General features: G+C 42.3%; 1 protein-coding gene and 1 long non-coding RNA gene across 2 annotated transcripts in view; one reads left to right on the forward strand and one right to left on the reverse strand.

Annotated features, from left to right (window-relative positions):
- LOC141257834 (microtubule-associated serine/threonine-protein kinase 3-like) overlaps positions 1-15,233 on the forward strand; it is a 60,963-nt gene extending 45,730 nt beyond the window's left edge. Inside the window, exons 2-13 of the mRNA XM_073672849.1 lie at positions 10,732-10,817; positions 11,143-11,351; positions 11,813-11,951; positions 12,061-12,193; positions 12,344-12,509; positions 12,658-12,756; positions 13,009-13,131; positions 13,281-13,390; positions 13,479-13,678; positions 14,025-14,113; positions 14,730-14,819; positions 15,044-15,233. Of these exons, the coding sequence (XP_073528950.1) occupies positions 10,732-10,817; positions 11,143-11,351; positions 11,813-11,951; positions 12,061-12,193; positions 12,344-12,509; positions 12,658-12,756; positions 13,009-13,131; positions 13,281-13,390; positions 13,479-13,678; positions 14,025-14,113; positions 14,730-14,819; positions 15,044-15,183 (1,584 nt within the window). The 3' untranslated portion in view covers positions 15,184-15,233. The remainder of the gene's footprint in view (positions 1-10,731; positions 10,818-11,142; positions 11,352-11,812; positions 11,952-12,060; positions 12,194-12,343; positions 12,510-12,657; positions 12,757-13,008; positions 13,132-13,280; positions 13,391-13,478; positions 13,679-14,024; positions 14,114-14,729; positions 14,820-15,043) is intronic.
- Positions 15,234-15,251: 18 nt separating this feature from the next.
- Positions 15,252-19,366, reverse strand: part of LOC141257965 (uncharacterized) — a 101,127-nt gene continuing 97,012 nt past the window's right edge. Inside the window, exons 2-3 of the long non-coding RNA XR_012318146.1 lie at positions 17,328-17,397; positions 15,252-15,320 (exon numbers count right to left, since the gene is read on the reverse strand). This is a non-coding gene — a long non-coding RNA (uncharacterized lncRNA). The remainder of the gene's footprint in view (positions 15,321-17,327; positions 17,398-19,366) is intronic.

The following is a 19,366-nucleotide window of genomic DNA, read 5'->3' on the forward strand; positions in this document are numbered from 1 at the left end:
AGCGCTTCAGCGTGAGAATTTTCCCAGCGCCCGCGACCAATCAGCGATTTTTAACACAAATGTCCGGACCTTTGTAACACCATGCGGATACTGTGGGGACATCAGCGGCTAGGGTGTGAAGGGAGGACCGGGGAGCGGCGCTGCGGGTCGGGATACTTCTGCTGCGAGCGGCCGCTCATGTCCCGGGTTCTCGCAGCGGAAGTAGCCGCACAGGCAGCGCCGCTGAAATCCATGCGGCTAGGGTGTAAAGGGAGGACCGGGGAGCGGCGCTGACATCCAATTGGTCGCGGCCGCTATTTAAATGTGCCGCACAAATCGGTGATTGGTCGCCGTCTTGACCGCGACCAATCACTGATCTTGCCGCCAAAGTTAAACACTACTGTGCTGATTGGTCGCGGACGCTGCCCGCGACCAATCACCGATTTGTGCGCCAAATTTAAATATCAGCCTCATGCACGTCACTGACAGCGTGGGAAAATTCTCCTGCACTCAGCGCTTCAGCGTGAGAATTCTCCCACGCTGTCAGTGACGTACATGAGGTGAGATGAGTTCATTGGACATGAGCTCACCTCATGCACGTCACTGACAGCGTGGGAAAATTCTCCTGCACTCAGCGCTTCAGCGTGAGAATTTTCCCACGCTGTCAGTGACGTGCATGAGGTGAGCTCATTCATGTCCAATGAACTCGGCTCACCTCATGCACGTCACTGACAGCGTGGGAAAATTCTCACGCTGAAGCGCTGAGTGCAGGAGAATTCTCCCACGCTGTCAGTGACGTGCATGAGGTGAGCCGAGTTCATTGTCGGCTCATCTTTATGCCATCACAGCGAGACACTGAGGAGCGCAAGCATGCCTGCGCTTCTCAGTGTCTGCGGGATGACAGGCTGGATGGCAGCGTTCTGCTGCGGTCCAGCCTGTCATCTCGATGTAGCAGAGCTGAAGCTGTCTGGGAACCATGGAAAGGTAAGGATGAGGTTGCTTTATTATTTTACTTTTATTGCAGGAGATCGTTGGCTTCAGCTGGAATGGGCGTGGTGGTAAGTATGGTTTAATTTAGAACAATAAAGGATTGTGTCTTTATTTCAATTAAAGGACTTTATTCTGGGTGTTTGTGTTTTCTTTTAACTTTGACTATGGGGTTAGTAATGGGGGTGTCTTATAGACGCCTCTCCATTACTAACCTGGGCTTGATGTCAGCTGGCATTATAAGCTGACATCAACCCCAGCCCTATTACCCCACTGCCACCGCTACAGGGCAGTGGGAAGAGCGAGGCTAAGTGCCAGAATTGGCGCATCCTATGGATGCGCCATTTCTGGGGCGGCTGACGGCTGGTGTTTCTAGCCTGGGAGGGGGCCAATATTCATGGCACCCTTCCTGGGCTATTAATATCAGCCCCCAGCTGTCTGCCTAGCCTTTGCTAGCTATTAAAATAGGGGGGACCCCACGTCATTTTTTTGTGGGGTCCCCCATTTTAATAGCTAGTAAAGGCTAGGTATTCCGCTGGGGGCTGATATTAGTAGCCTGGGAAGCTCCGTGGGTATTACCCCCTTCCCAGGCTTCAAACATCTGCCCCAGCCGTCTGCTTAACCTCCGCTAGAGCCTAAAATTAGGGGGAACCCCACGCCAATTTTTTTTTAAATAAATCCTTTATTTTAACACTAAATGACAAGTACAGTAATCAACACTATCACTGTACTTCTTATATATGTGACTGACATGTTTCTATCTATCTAATCTATGTGTGATTCTCTATTCCTTCTGTTATAAATTGTCGGGTACAGATGCTGAATTGCCGGCCGGCTTTTTTAAAGAGACGGTGCATGAAAACACTATTATTTTTTTTGATAAATCCTTTACACTAAATGACAAGTACAATAAGCAACACTGTCACTGTACTTCATATATATGTGGCTGACATGTTTCTATCTATCTAATCTATGTGTGAAGCTCTATTCTTTCGATTCTAAATTGTCGGGTACCGGTATATGCCGCTGCTGAATTGCCGGCTTTTCATGTTTCACTGTTGGCACTGTTCCCATCGATTTGGGCAATCAGTGTAATGCCACAACCACCATGGCTGTGGCATTACAGTGAGTGGCAGACAATCCCTACATGATTGGTGCTCTAAATAGCGCCAGACATGCAGGACACGCTTTTGGTGCACGAACAGTTATCGAACATAACCTCGAACAGCCGAATTTTTTGCAAATCGTTCGGGTTCGTCGAACAACTCGAACACCGCCCAAAACAGCTCGAATTTGAGATTGGCGAACAGTTCTAGTTGAACACCGCTCATCTCTAGCAGATACAAGTCATGGATGGAAGAAGTGGTTATGGTGGTGTGGGCTGAATGAAAAAGAAAAGGGAAAGTGAACAACTATGATCAGAGAGATGGTAGATGACTTAATATACATATATTTGTACAATTACCAGCACACTATGCACATACAGTACAGACCAAAAGTTTGGACACACCTTCTCATTTAAAGATTTTTCGGTGTTTTCATGACTTTGAAAATTGTGCATTCACACTGAAGACATCAAAGCTATGAATTAACACAGTTGTTGTAGAGATGTGTTTGCTTCTAGAACTCTGTGTGGCATTGACCTGGTCTCTAATCTGAGCTGCTGTTAACCTGCGATTTCTGAGGCTGGTGACTCGGATAAACTTATCCTCAGAAGCAAAGGTGACTCTTGGTCTTCCTTTCCTGGGGTGGTACTTTTGGTGAGCCAGTTACTTTGTAGCGCTTGATGGTTTTTACAACTGTACTTGGGGACACTTTCAAAGTTTGCCCAATTTTTCGGACTGACAGACCTTCCTTTCTTAAAGTAATGATGGCCACTCGTATTTCTTTACTTAGCTACTTTTTTCTTGCCATAATACAAATTCTAACAGTCTATTCAGTAAGACTATCATCTGTGTATCCAGCAGACTTCTGCACAACACAACTGATAGTCCCAACCCCATTTATAAGGCAAGAAATCCCACTTATTAAACCTGACAGGGCACACCTGTGAAGTGAAAACCATTTCCGGTGACTACCTCTTGAAGCTCATCAAGAGAATGACAAGTGTGCAAAGCAGTCATCAAAGCAAAAGGTGGCTACTTTGAAGAAAGTAAAATATAAGACATATTTTCAGTTGTTTCACACCTTTTTGTTAAGTATATAATTTCACATGTGTTAATTCATAGTTTTGATGCCTTCAGTGTGAATGTACAATTTTCATAGTCATGAAAATACAGAAAAATCTTTTAATGAGAAGGTGTGTCCAAACTTTTGGTCTGTACTGTATATAGTATGCAGAGCACTGGAATTGATATATACAATTATACCACTACATGGTTGCTGCGCAGTGATAATATCAGTGTTTATACTGTTAGTAATCAGTATGGTGGTCATAACTTGAAGCCCACTTGAAGGAGCACTTGATATCCGTTGAAGCACCTGCTGTTTTTGTGCCTCATCTGGAATTTGTAGCGATTGGCGTGGCCGTAAGAAAGGGATCTTATCACATTGTCCACTAAAAGAAGTAGACATCTTAGTTTGGCTGGAAGATGGTCTTTCTTCTGCAGATGTTACTGTTGCTTTAACACCTACCCCACGGACACAACCTTTTTTTCCCTTCCCAACACACCTATTCCCCTTTCCACCATCAGCAGGCCTTTTTCCACTCATTTTGGTGGTTAACTAATTGACAACTCTGGAGTTGTTTGCACAAAAAAACAATGGATGGGAACCGAGCAGAGCTGAGTGGCCAAACTGTTGTATTAGCCCAAAAGTATTGGCTGGGTTAGATGCAGTAAAACAATTTTATTACATACACAGGTGGTGGAGCTTAGTATAGATGGACTAATAGAACAAGTCCCACACACTGCTATAAGCCCAAATTTTTTTTCAGAGCTAGATGCAAATAAAAATTATTTTTAATTTGCAACCTGGTGGAACTTAGTATAGATGGACTAATAGAACAAGTCCCACACACTGCTACAAGCCGAAATTTTTTTTCAGAGCTAGATGCAGATAAAAATTATTTTTAATTTGCAACCTGGTGGAGGTTAGTATAGATGGACTAATAGAACAAGTCCCACACACTGCTACAAGCCCAAATTTTTTTTCAGAGCTAGATGCAGCTAAAAATTATTTTTAATTTGCAACCTGGTGGAGGTTAGTATAGATGGACTAATAGAACAAGTCCCACACACTGCTACAAGCCCAAATTTTTTTTCAGAGCTAGATGCAGATAAAAATTATTTTTAATTTGCAACCTGGTGGAGCTTAGTATAGATGGACTAATAGAACAAGTCCCACACACTGCTACAAGCCCAATTTTTTTTTCAGAGCTAGATGCAGATAAAAATTATTTTTAATTTGCAACCTGGTGGAGGTTAGTATAGATGGACTAATAGAACAAGTCCCACACACTGCTACAAGACCACATTTTTTTTCAGAGCTAGATGCAGATAAAAATTATTTTTAATTTGCAACCTGGTGGAGGTTAGTATAGATGGACTAATAGAATGATGCTATACCCAAAAGGTTTTACTTGGCTAGGTGCAGTAAAAAAATTTGTATTCTATACACAGGTGGTATAGCTTGCAACACAGATAGGCTACTCCACTGACTAACACACACTGCAAGAGGCCAAAAAGGATTTGCTTAGCTAGATTTAGCCAAATGCTGTGAAAAAAACTTGCACAGCACTGGCACAGACCTGCCTAGCAAAAAGTCCTAGGAAATGCTGTAACCTAGTCCAGAAAAGGACTGCAATTACAAGTAGACCCTACTCCCAACCTATCTATTTAAGAGCACAGACCTGCCTGATAAAAGTCGTAGGAAATGATGTAACCTAGTCCTCAAAAGGACTGCAATCACAACTATCCCCTACTCCCAAGCTATCTGTAGATTTGTGCGAAAATTGGCTTGAAATGAACACTCAAAGTATAGCGCACACAGCAACAGCGGTGCCGTCTAACACGCAGCTGCAGCAGTGAGAAAATGGTGGCTACGTGGAAAATGGCTGGGTCTTATAGGGCAAGGACATGTGACATACACTGCCAATGACACATGCCTTTGCTTGTGTGAAAAAAGCAGTTCGCTCCGTGTGTGCGCTGCTGATAGGCTGACAGATTGCATCTCCCCGCTGTAAATGGGGGAAAGAGAAAAAAAAATGGAGATCTTCATTATTTCTGCAGAGATCCATCCCCTGCCCCTCCCCCCGCCCCGCTGTACACTCAAACTGCGTATTAACATTAATTTTCAGCATTACTGAGAAAAAATCCAGTTATGATTTTGGTGCACGAACAGTTATGGAACATAACCTCGAACAGCCGGATTTTTTTCAAATTGTTCGTGTTCGCCGAACGGCTCGAACACCGCCCAAAACAGCTCGAATTTGAGATTGGCGAACAGTTCGAGTCGAACACCGCTCATCTCTAGTGATAATATTAATATATTATAATAAATGTAATTAATATGTTGATATGAATATTGAGCAGAATTCATATCTGTCTATTGGTTCGTTCTCCGCAACAGTCATGGTCTCTCATGTGATCTCTTTGGAAAATTAATTGCCCACCCTTGCCTTAGATAGTAATAATGCCCCCTGTGTGCCGATACTGAATAATAATGCCCCCATCTATGCCTGATAATAATAGTGCACATGGGGTTTCTTACAATAATAATATTGCAACTCATGGTATGCAAGGGGCTTATATTAATATGGGGTCTACCAGTAGATACATAGGGGGAGAGGGTTAATAAGAGGCTTTAATACAGAGCCCAGACAGGCTGTACTATAACAGCAGGTGAAAGGGGGAGGTAAGAGGAGGAGCAGGCATTCTGACGCTTAGGCTTGAAGGGGAATAGAGCCTGTAATAACACAGCGGGGCAGGCGGAGGGTTGTGTTTATTAGGAGCTTAGACCCGGCTGCTGCATTCAATGACACTTTACATAAAAATGTGTTCCAGCGATGAGACCGGAGGGGGCGTCAGTGCGCATTGGGAGGCACGCGGCGCTCCAGCGAGAGGTTTCCTCCCCATACAGATACCAGAAGGTCCATGCTTGAAACGCACAGTGGGCTCCAATAGGGGGCGCTGTTTTATGGATCTCATCAAGTATTTATCACATCATAGGTCCAGATTGGTTCCCATAATGGCTAGGCAACAAGACAACAGGGAATATAGGTGTATAGATATATTATAAATATAGAGGATGTATTAATATAGTGTAAATGTACCAGATATAATCGATGCACACACAAAGGAGAATCATTTAACCCTGAATCAATATTCAGTGCAGCCAAGATTAAAAGTATAGATAAAGAAAAGAAGTCCGTCCAAATGGCCGACTATGCCGTATAGAAGAGCGCAGCCACAATTGGCCTACACACTGTATGGTGATAGTCTATGTAATAGGGCCATACTGAATAGTGATCACACTATAACAATAGGCCATTCGTTAATAAAATCCATCTAGTCTCTCGTTGAATGATTTTCTTATCCCAGTCGACCAACCTCGCTGGTAAAGGGACCACGTGTATAACGTATGCCCATATAGACGGCTTGGGAGGGAGGGCTGATCCTTCTGACAGATTCCCTTTAATCTTATAAGGAGACCCAGAGGGGCACTATTATTATTATAAGGAGACGCAGAGGGGCACTATTATTATTATAAGGAGACCCAGAGGGGCACTATTATTATTATAAGGAGACCCAGAGGGGCACTATTATTATTATAAGGAGACCCAGAGGGGCACTATTATTATTATAGGGAGACCCAGAGGGGCACTATTATTATTATAGGGAGACCCAGAGGGGCACTATTATTATTATAAGGAGACCCAGAGGGGCACTATTATTATTATAGGGAGACCCAGAGGGGCACTATTATTATTATAAGGAGACCCAGAGAGGCACTATTATTATTATTATAAGGAGACCCAGAGGGGCACTATTATTATTATAGGGAGACCCAGAGGGGCACTATTATTATTATAAGGAGACCCAGAGGGGCACTAATATTATTATAAGGAAACCCAGAGGGGCACTCTTATTATTATAAGGATGCCCAAGGGGAACTATTAATGTGATAAAGAGACCTAAATGATCATCCTAATAAATTGGTATCACGGGGAGTAGTAAATTTAGATTTTCTCCAATGGTAGGCAGGGTCATATTTGTAATAGAGACCCTCATCTTTGAAAGTGGGTGTGGGAGAGTAACATGGGCCTGTGTGCGTCCTATGCCAGAGCTGGGCGCAGCCCCTAGTCCGGCCCTGTTCCCTCAGTAAAGATACTTCTTTTAGCCCCTAACACGGTACAAAGATATACATTGTCTTTTAGCCCCGGAATATGACTTTCTTATTGATACAAAACACTGTAATTTTTATTGTGTGGAACAGATATAAATAATTTATGTAACAACATAATAATACTCTAACTGCTCAGAAGAGTAAAGCGTCCATAGTTCTATCATCCATGTCTGCATATGGTACCGATGCTCAGCCTATATTGTTGCCTCCTTAAGGGATGCTAGGCAACTTCCTTATAAGGTAAGCTGCCCCTTTAAGAGTAGAACACAAGATTCCATTATGACATCACAATTAACCATCACTATTTCTACAAGTGATTACACTCTAGTTGTCACTTTGACTTTCCGGTGTCATTGTTGTCGGTGTGATAAGCCATATAGCTAGTCATATACAGACTGCGCTTGGATTTACTGGAAATGTCTGGAATTCCTCCAGACAGACTTCAGGTGTTAGCACTACTCCAGGGGATTCTTACCACCTATGACCCTGACTTTGTGCTACCACTACCCGATGGCGTCCTCAGCTTCATTTACCGGCTGGTAATGGAGCTTGTGAGAGATTGCCTGACCAAATACAAACGAGGTCATATAAGCTCAGAATATCTTGAGCATTTACAGAAGAACATATGGACATTAGTACAACAGGTAAATAGCAGACAATCTGCACAAATCATATAGTAATAATGGAAAATAATAATGGAATATAAGTTTAACCTGTACCAAATACCCAGATAAGAATAGCCGGGGAGCAGTAATAGGGCATACAGGCTACATGACAAGGGAGAGGGTGATATCTACAGGGTTATTGGGAGGGTTGTGGAGGTAGGGGGGAATTGGATTGGTTAACCAATTATGGACCACAGAGTTTTCAGTTGTTATGCCTTCATTTTTTCCTCACTTTCTTTCAAGAGCCATAAATTTGTTATTTTTCCATTGCCATAGACATGTGAGGGCTTGATTCTTTTGCAGGACAAGTTGTAGCTTTCAGTGGCTCCATTCTATTTACCATACATTGTACTGAAACAAGGGAAAAAAACTCCAAGTGAGATGCAATGATTCTTTGTGTCGCTATATTCAGGGACCCATAACATTTTAGTTTTCTGTCGATTGGGATGAGTGAAGATTTGAGTTTTGCAGTGAACTTTGTGTACATAGAGTGTCATAGAATCATAGATTCTATGGGTGTTTTGATTGTTTATTATTAATGTTTTTAAGTGAAATGAGAAGACAAAAAAACCCCACAAATCCAATTTTTTTTCCTCTTTTCGGTGTTTATTGATCGTATTAATTAATTCCCTATCTTAAAAGATCAGACTTTAACAACCGCATCAATATCAAATATGATCATTCATTTTTTCCTTTCTTTATTTTAAATGGTGAAAAGAGGAGTGATTTGAACTTTTATATTTTTAACATTTTTTTTAAATCTTTTCTTCTTTATTTTTAATTTTTTTTTTTCGTTCCCTTAGGGGACTTAATCCTGCAAATCGCTCATACTATATATTGCAATACTACAGTATTGCGCTATATAGTGAAAATCTGGATCTCCTCTGGAGCTCAGCCTATAGCTAAGCTTCACAAGGAGGACCGTGGTTTCAGCAACGGAGGTCTTCAGCAGACCCCTGGTTGTCCTAGAAATGCATTAGACCCCTGTGATCGCCTTGTAGAGGGCCGATGAAAGCAAGAGTGCTCAGGCATCGGTGCATGCACAATTGAAATGATACTGTCACAGACTGACAGCTTTATTTAAATGGTTAACAGAAGAATTCTGCGTTGTCCACGGTTTTTAGGGACAGATGCTGGCTATTTCATATACGCATGTTTGGGGAGCTCAGCTCCTGAGCCCCCTCCACATGTGAGGACCCTTCCAGGATGTTAATAACCCGTACATTTGCGGGAAGGAGTTGAGGAGCTGGGTTACAGGGGGACAATAAAAGGAAGAAGGTAGGAGTTTCACGTTCAAGCATCCAACCCGCCCTTATAAAGAGATGGGAGGAAAGTTTGATGGCTGGCACTTGATAAGTAGAGGTTTTGGGACGGTCACAGCGGTGGGGGATAGGTTTGGGTCAGAGTCTTGATAAATGTGATGTCCTTTGGACGGAGGTTACTGTTGGGGGAATAGTGACTTTGGTTACATCTCAATATAACTAGTGGACTTCGGTCCTGTGAGGATAGTGGTATTAATGTGGGATATTAATGCCTTAACCCTTGTGTCGGTGTGGTGTCGGTGTGGTGCGGCTAGGGTCTAACTCTTAATTAGGTGTTGTTTTTCTTCTGGTTTAAAGCCTATTAGATATCTACTGTATATAATTGTGGGGCTATCATTGTTGCAGTCACCCCGCGTTTTGAGTTGGAGTCTGCTGTGGCCATTTTACACAGGTCACAAGCAGCCATGTGTCTTATATACATACATTGGGTATGGAGGGAGGACGTGGGGATTTAAAGGTTTACAAGCGACCGGATCCCTCGTCAGTTGTCATGTAGTACTTGTAGTGTAGATAGCATAAGTAACATGGTGATATAAATGGCCTCCTCCGTTTTGCTTTTTCTCTCATGATTTTCCTTTCTTCTTTGTTTTCATCTCTATAGGCTGAAGAAAAATCCCAAAGTGGAGAATTGGCCTTTATTAAACAACTGGCCCAAAATGTCCTGCTTGTACTGGAGTATCCGGCCTACTCAGTGGAGCGCCTGGTAAGGATCTATCATCTTCTACATCTCATGTCCTTGTTGTCTGATCTTCTCCAGATCACCAGCCATATAGCAGAAGCTCAGGTTCATGATGGTGGAGGCCTCCCTGTCCTCTCCAGGCAGACACAGGTTTCCATCTCATGTCATTGTTCTCTGATCTTCTCCAGATCACCAGCCATATAGCAGAAGCTCAGATTTATGATGGTGGAGGCCTCCATGTCCGCTCCAGGCAGACACAGGTCTACATCTCATGTCCTTGTCTCATCTTCTCCAGATTACCAATCATATAGCAGAAGGTCAGTTTCATGATGGTGGAGGCCTCCCTGTCCTCTCCAGGCAGACACAGGTCTACATCTCATGTCCTTGTTGTCTGATCTTCTCCAGATTACCAGCCATTTAGCAGAAGGTCAGATTTATGATGGTGGAGGCCTCCATGTCCACTCCAGGCAGACACAGGGTATTTTATGGCCACCTGTCCCTGTGGCTTCATCATCTGTGAGGACAGTCTGTACTCAGTGGTGCGGAGTTTGTATTTCCGCCTGTGTCTTTGTATAAGGGGGATATCTCCTATAATATAATAGTGTCTGTGCAGGGTCCGGCTTGTATCACGTCCCCTACATCTGCTGCAGTGTAATCATCATGGACATAATATAGAAGAGAGACGTTCCTGCATCTTCAGCTTTTATTCCCCTGCAGTTTCTATGTCTTAATGTCATTTCTTATTCCTTTTTAGGCCGCGATCGGATCATTGAACCTGGGGAGAAATCCTTGTAAGAGCGACTATAAACCGATCAAACTGATCAGCAGTGGAGCCTTTGGGTGAGCTTTACTTTGGTATTATATATATTTCCCAGGGCTCCTTATGACGATGTCTCTGCGCCCTTCCCATGTTATGTTCCCATGGACAAATTATGAGTTCACATCACAGTCCACATCTATCTGTCACTATTCAGGTCAGTTAGGATGTGACGTGGATGAGGACCCCCCATTGGTGATCATTTGTGGAGTATTTTATGTATTTATAGACATGGTTTTCTAGTGATGGCCCCACATTAATCATTAATACAGGAGATCATTTGATGAGATCTATAGATAGATTGTTATTAAGAATTTATAGTAAATCATGTTTTTTTCTCCTCTCCAGGGCCGTCCACTTAGTTCGCCATAAAGATACAAACCAAGTCTGCGCTATGAAGAAAATGGACAAGGAGAACCTGAAAAAGCCAAAGAGGCTTGAATGGGCCTTTCTGGAGAGGGACATCTCAGCATTCGCAGATTGTCCCTTTGTGGTCTCCACGTTCTGCTCCTTTCCTACTAAACTTCATCTATGTATGGTCATGGAGTATGTACCAGGTAGGACACATCCATTGTATCTATATCCAGCCCACGTCTGCTTAATCCTAGCACCTATATATGACCACAATGTGCCCACATGGACGGTTACATGTCCTCTTTGCAATTATTATAAGTCATCTGTTACCAAGATGCCTGAAAAACCATTGATCTCTATGAAAGTCCCCCAGTATGTCCTCGCTGAGCACGGCAGCAATTTCCACTATGGGTAAAAGGAAGATTTGTCTTTTTGAAGAGTTTTTATAGATAAGAACGTTCACAGAGAAAAAAATTAGAGGCTCGTAGATGAGGCTCTGTCTCTATGTATAGGGTCTATCTGCAGTATACAGTATACGCACTACATTATACAGTATATATAGACCATCCTGTCCCAATGTCTCCGCCTTCTTCACATTCCCACTCATCATGTGTAATTTACATTGTAACAAACCCTCAGTTCTCATATTTGCTTTCTCCTGTAGGAGGTGACTGTGGTACCCTTCTAAAGCACAGGGGTCCTTTACCGGTCCTCTTGGCCCGTATGTACATTGCGGAAACGGTCCTTGCTGTGGAATACCTGCACAGCTATGGTGTGGTGCACAGAGATCTGAAGCCTGAGAAGTAAGTGACCCCTCTAGCATATTAGAGGGGAAGAAAGTTAGAGTTTCTTATACAGTCTGTGGGTTATTACTTGGTGCTGATGGTGCTGACACCATCTTTTCTTTCACAGCCTCCTGATAACATCAACAGGACATATTAAGGTCACTGATTTTGGGGTTTCAAAACTCGGCCTCATGAGACCAAACTCAGACTTCTACAAGACTCCAACTAAGGACATCACCAAAGAGTTCCTTGATAAAGAGGTAGGCTTTACTTACAGGGTCTTGTACTTTACAGATCTCATCTCTTTCTCCTTCTCTGATTTATAATTTCTCTAGAAAAACATTTCCACTGATGTTATGTGTCGCAATTATATTTATTGATCATCATCTCCTTTTTCTGTTGGTTTCCAGACTGCTGGCACCCCTACTTACATGGCCCCAGAAGTTATCCTAAAGATAGGTTATGGAAGGCCTGTTGACTGGTGGTCAATAGGGATCATCCTATATAAATTTCTATTTGGATATCCACCATTTACAGGGGCTTGCAGAAGGAATATTTTACACAGTATCATCCAGGGTAAGTAAAATAATCTGAATGCTTGTGATGTCACTGTTATTTGACTTGAATAGTTCTGTAGTTTTTTCTAGCTTTGTTAAGGAATTTTTTTTTCTGAAAATAAATGAAGAGGTTTTATTTCTTATAATATTTGCTTTTTATATAACAGATGATATACCTTGGAGATGTAATTACTTTCCTCCAACTAATGCTCGAGGCATCATCACTCAACTGCTCAGAAAAATTCCAGCACTGAGACTTGGAACAGGTAATATTAATAGTATTATCAATGAATTATTACAGCGTGACCAGACAAATGATGGGTTCCATGAGGATCAGCACTGAGGTTCTGTACTCTACCTACTTGTCTATTACCCATTCTTCATGCTATAATGTTCAATATATTTCCTTTATGTCGGCTCTGTTACATCTTCAGTTCAGATTAACATAAATTCTACAGATATGGAGCAGTTTCTCTGACAATGACTGTATCACTTTCTTTCTTGTCTTCCTTTTCCAGGAGGCGCAAATGAGATCAAAATTCATCCATTTATGCGTGACTTAGACTTTGACAACCTTTTAAGTCAGAAGCCCCTGTTCGTTCCTGACCTAAAGTCAGATGAGGACACCCGCTACTTTATCAGTAAGTAAAATGAGACGTCATCTGCAGAAAACTGACGTGTGTCTTGTCTTTCATTTTATGTCAAAATCAGTTCTCATCATTATTAGTGATAACATGGTGACTGTCTGGGTATTATACTAATAATCTCTAATAACACTTGTATTTTTTAGCTCGAAGTAGCAGCTTCAAACATATGAATTCAGATGAGGGGGACACAAGTGAGGACAATGACTGGCCAGAAATCAAAAACTTTGCATCAACTTATCAAAGGTCTTCTAAAGTAAGTATGTGGCTAATAAAATGTATGAAACCTATAATTACAAAAAAAAATTAAATATATCTATTTTATATTTCTTTATCTGTTTTAGCTATATATCACCAATACTGGGATGATGACCAATATAGAGCCTATGTCACCTCCACAGTGTTCCCAAGAGAACAGTGATGGAGGCAATGAAGAGCCTATGTCACCTCCACAGTGTTCCCAAGAGAACAGTGATGAAGGCAATGAAGTGCCTATGTCACCTCCAGGGTGTTCCCCAGAGATCAATGAAAAAGGCTCAGAAATGTGAGTAGATTATTATTATTATGAGATTTAGTCCTGATATATGTCGGATCCAAATACAAGATACGAGTAACACAAATCTAAATCTAGCATCCACCACCCCATGACTACACAATCTCTGTGGGTCTTACTTGTGATAACTTCAATAACAGCTGATTGTTGCGACCAACCATTCATTTCCAACTCACTACAGGCCAATATTACTAATTAGACTCCATTCTTGCTGGTAAAATGTGGTCTTGAGCAGGCTATCTCCTCTATGTTGTCCTAATTGACCTTACAGACAGGTGTTCTTCCGTTATTCTATTGTTTATTCCTTGTAATTTACGTGTCTTTTTTCTACCAACAGGCAGAAAGAATCTTCCCCTTCCAAAACTGTTGGAGACAATCAGTGTTTTACTGCTAAAAACAGTGAGTCATCCTCGCCCTCATTGTCAGGTATGTACAGGTTTATAGGCCATCCAATTATAGCCTATGATCCAAAATTTAAATATTAAGGCTCTAAAATTACTTCCTTTATTCTTTCTGCTCCCCTGAGTATTCTATTTTTTGTTTTGTTAAAATCCCCCATAAGGTTCCAGAGTTATGGGCCTTTGTAATTAGTGGTAATTTTTATTCTTTACAAAGGGGCGGTGCTCACAGGATCCTCTGGGGCGTGCCCTTAGGTTACCACGCCCACATGATAAAGACCATAATAATTAACACTAAATAAAAAGTCCCATATCTCTACAACCGTACTGTGGATTTTAGGAAAACAAATATCAGAATACTCAGGGGAGAAGCCGACATAAAATAAGAGCGAATCTTGGACACTTTTGACCTGGTGATGGGTCTTCTTTAAAGTTACAATGAAGTTTTATCTAACTGATTATATAACACTGTGGCTTGCTGAAAGTAATGTCATATTAATATGGGGACATGGTTCTTTGGGGAGACACCACCGGAACCCAGAAAAGCTACAGGTTCATATTAATCAGGTGCATAACTCTATAAAGATACAAAGCTCATCTTTTAGGAGTTTATAATCAACATTTTTTTCTGGCTTTTTGATTAGAATCTCCAGTTCAGAAGAGAAGAAAATATTTTCGAACACTGAGAAAACAACTAAAAACAGAGAAAGTTGAAGAGGGGGAAACTAGGCGAGGTAAGTGTGACGATAATCTCCATGTTGTATGACGTCAGTGAGAAGAAGTCATGTGGAGCAGATGTTATCCGTCAGTGGTGGGATTGTCACATGTATGATGGCTGACAATGATTCTGCTCCTCTGTATGGATGATTCCTCTAACGTCATGCTACAGTGACACCACAGTAGTGTCCTCTAATATGGAGTCCCATTACTTACATCAGTTTTACATCTTTTCTCCTAGGTTCTCTCTTCCGCCGGATGATAACATCCTGCCGGCGTGGATTATCCAGGGCTGCTCGTGCTGTCAGAGAAAGCTGCATTTTTGGCTGCTGCCACCAACGCACCATTGACATCTCGAGGACAGAAAACCCCCAAATCTAGCGCTCTGAAGAAACTACAGCACATCCACCATTAATGCTGTACCTGTATGGAAGGAGTTGTACCACCTACCTGTGGCCTCCTGACCAGCAAGAGACACGTGCAAAAGTTGAAGGCTCCTCCAAGAACTTGTCTTCATCCTTCCATGCAATTTTAATTCAAAGAAATAAAAAATTAAAATTGTTTAATGTCTTTTCGCATTTAATTGATTATTACTGACTTTTATGGTATATTAATACTATACCTCATATATAGTATGTCTGAAGGGTTAGATCCCAAACTGGAGAATAGCGGTTCTATGTCTCCCATTAATCCTCTAAACTCTGGCCAAAAATGGAGGAGATGACCAGAGATTCTGTTATTCCTAAGGGTACGTACACACAGCACCTTATAGACGCCAGCATACCCACTGATTTTTTATTTTATAAGAAGACACTTAAGGAAAACATCAGTGTTTTTGTTAACTACATATAAAATAGTGAGCGGCTTCCAAACAGAAGCCACCAGCAGAATGAACCGATCACTTTCTTTAACCACTTCATAATTTTCAAAGCTGGAAGCGGAGAAAAGAAGCTGAAAAAGACTGAAAAATACACAATGCACAGCAAGTTGTTTTTATATTGCAGTGCATATGTTCAATCATTTACATTTTTATCTAGTGCTTTTCATGAGGGATCCAGGTGGAATCCACCTGAAGAAGACATTGTTTGCACATTACGAAGAGTGGCAATTAGTGTTGAGTGAGCACTAAAATGCTCGGGTGCTCGAAGCTCGGGCCGAGCTCACCGTGATACTCGGGTGCTCGACCCGAGCAACGAGCCCAATGTTAGTCTATGGGAGACCCGAGCATTTTTGCGGCGGCACCCCCGACAGTCTGTAGAAAGCCTAAAAAGTGCCCAAAACGATAGTGACAGTGCTCAAATGACATGGGGACAGCATGGGGATCGCCCCAGGAAGCATTTCAGACCCCCAGGTCACTGCTGTCAACAGCGCCGGACTGGGGTGTCTGGGGCCCACCAGGGACATTGACTCCAGGGGCCCACCCACCCTTCAGCTATTTGCAAATACCTGTTAGCCGTTATACCCATTATATTGGCCGCTTCTGCCCATCACTGTGCGCTCACCAGAAATGCGATGTACAATTACTGTAGTTTGCATTAAAGGGTTTTTATTGGTGAAAACAAGTCATCAGCGATGCACAGGTTGGGAAGGTGATCACTTATTTATTGGTGGAATCAGCACTGTCAGAAGATTGTGGCACTTTGAGTATTTGGTGAGATTTTTACCTCTGTATTTATAAGACAAAACCAGGAGTGGAGCAATCCGAGGTAATGTTTTATGAATTTCTCACCCACTCCTGGTTTTGTCTTATAAATACAGAGGTGAAAATCTCACCAAATGCCAACTTGCTTTCTCTGGTGAACCTTTGCAACTGCATCTCTGCTGCTGTGTAATAGTCACAGGGCAGGGAGGGGTTAAACATCCAAGTATTTAATATCTATTGGAAATAAAGAGGTTTCCCCTTATTGATATCAGATAAAACAAATGACCAACCACAATCCACTCTACCAAGACCAATATTACCAGATAGAAGGCAGAAATACCACCACACCGTGACCAGATCACATATTACCACCACATAGTGCCCAAATAATGCCACATACAAGGCACAAATACCGCCACACCATGACCAAAGCACATAATACCACCACATAGTGATCAAATGCTACCAGATACAAGGTATAAATACTGACACACCATGAGACCACATATTACCACCACATAGTGACTGAATAATACCACATACAAGGGACAAATATCGTCATCTCATGACCAAAGCACATAATGCCACAACATAGTGACAAATAATGCTAAAATAATAAAAATGTAAAAAAGCTCTGTATATTGGGTCAGTGTACAGGTTATACAGTGATCACCAGTGATATTATACACAGGAGCTCTGTATATAGTGTACAGGTTATCAGTCATCACCAGTGACATTATACACAGAAGCTCTGTATATAGTGTCAGTGTACAGGTAATGCAATGATCACCATTAATATTATACACAGGAGCTCTGTATATAGTGTCAGTGTGTGTGTGTATAGGTAATACATATACTCAACATAGGTAATACACATACTCACCAGTGATGTCTCTAGGTGAAGTTCTTTATCTGCAGACCGATATATCCCATCTTCTATGCAGGACTTATCTCTGCAGAAAATAACATAGTTAGCTATAACTGATCACTTCCAGAGCACAATCCACACTTTTCCCAAGATTTCTACACAGCATGAAATGACAAAAAAGCAACATAGTGCCGCACTACACAGTAACAGTGCTCCAGTGTCATTCTGTGCCTGCTCATCTGTCAGCAGACATATTTCTCTGATGGCAAATATGTAGCAGAGCTGAAGACAGAAGACCCATGGATTACGTCGGAACGAGGATTTTTTTTTTTTATTAAAGATGGAGTCCCTACATGTGTTTTTTTCTGTTTACTAGAAATTCATGGTGGCCATGTCTAGTTTGGGCCTTACCATGCTTCGAATCCCAGCCCCCAGCTGGGATTATGGGCAGGGGCGTACTGGCCCACCGTATGATCGGGAAAACCCCCGGTGGGCTCCGGGTTCCGATGGCCATGCCCCTAAGCCCCGCCCTCACACCCACTGGGCCCTGTACAGAGAACAGAGGACCCCCCGGTTCGCTAATCAGATAGGCAGCACTGGGGAGCCCCTGATGTGCCTAAATAGTGGAAACCCCCCCCCCCCCCAAGTGACGCCATTTTGGAAACTACACCCCTGAAGGATTTTATCAAGGGGTATAGTGAACATTTTGAACCCAGAGGTACGACACAGAATTTGATAACATTAGGTCATCATATTGAATAAGTTGTCATTAGTCTTGAGTGCAAGTGCTCGCTACTTGAGTTTGCATCGGGTACTCAGGTATGGACCATGTATGGCGGGTGCTCAAGTGACATGCTCGAGTCCCCGCCCGCATGTTTCATGGTTGTTAGTCACCCAAATAAAAACATGTGGGGATCGCTTGTGCATGACAAGAAGTCCCAGCAAGGTTTTTTTGGCTGTATAACAGCTGCAAAACATTTGAGGCGGAGACTTGAGCATGTCACTCGAGCACCCGCTATACTCGGTGCATACCTGAGCACCCGATGCAAACTCAAGTAGCGAGCTCTTGTGCTCAACATTAGTTGCCATATAGACGGTATTTTTTTCTTTACTTCTGAAAAAATCCAAACCCCAACCCTAATACAACCACAACCCTAGCCCAAACGCAACCTTAGCTCAACCCTAACCCTAGCCCAACCCTAACCCTAGCTCAACCCTAACGCAACCCTAACCCTTGCCCAACCCTAACCCAATCCTAGCCTAACCATAGCACAACCCTAACCCTAGCCCTAGTACAACCCTAACCCTAGCACAACCCTACCCATAGCTCAATGCTACCCCTAGCCCAACCCTAACCCTAGCTCCACCCTACCCCAACCCTACCCCTAGCCCCACCCTAGCTCAACCCTCACCCTAGCCCAACCCTAACCCTAGCCCAACCCAAACCCTAGCACAACCCTAACCCTAGCCCAACCCTAACCCTAGCAAAACACTAACCCTAACCCTAGCACAACCCTATCCCTAACGCTAAAGTTTATTTTTTACGCCATTCCTCGTGCGGTATAAGTGATTAGACAACTTTATTTTTCGGGTCGGTGCAATTACAGGGATACTAGATTCATATCAGGTTTTTATGATTGAGAGCTGTCACACACTAAAAAACCCTTTTTATTGCAAAGACTAGTTTATGGATCGCAATTTTTTGAGAGCTATAATTTTTCCATATTTCGGCCGACAGAGTCATGTGATTTTTTTTTTTTTTTGTGGGACAAGTTGATGTTTTTATTGGTACCATTTTTGGGCACATTACATTTTTTGATTGCTTTCTATTCCGATTTTTGGAAGGCAGAATAAACAAAAAACAACAATTCACGAATTGTTTTTTGGTGGTTTTTTTATGCCGTTCTATGTGTCGTCAAATTGATAAGGAAGCTTTATTCTTCGGGTCAGTACGTTTACAGCGGTACCACAGTTATATTTTTTTTCACGTTATGGCACTTTTACTCAATGAAAACTATTTTATAGAAAAAAGAATTGTTTATGCATCGCTAGAG

The sequence above is a fragment of the Phyllobates terribilis genome, unplaced genomic scaffold (assembly GCF_046119375.1).
Source record: "Phyllobates terribilis strain yellow unplaced genomic scaffold, ASM4611937v1 Scaffold_3__8_contigs__length_932513732, whole genome shotgun sequence".
In the NCBI taxonomy this organism is placed as follows: Eukaryota; Metazoa; Chordata; class Amphibia; order Anura; family Dendrobatidae; genus Phyllobates; species Phyllobates terribilis.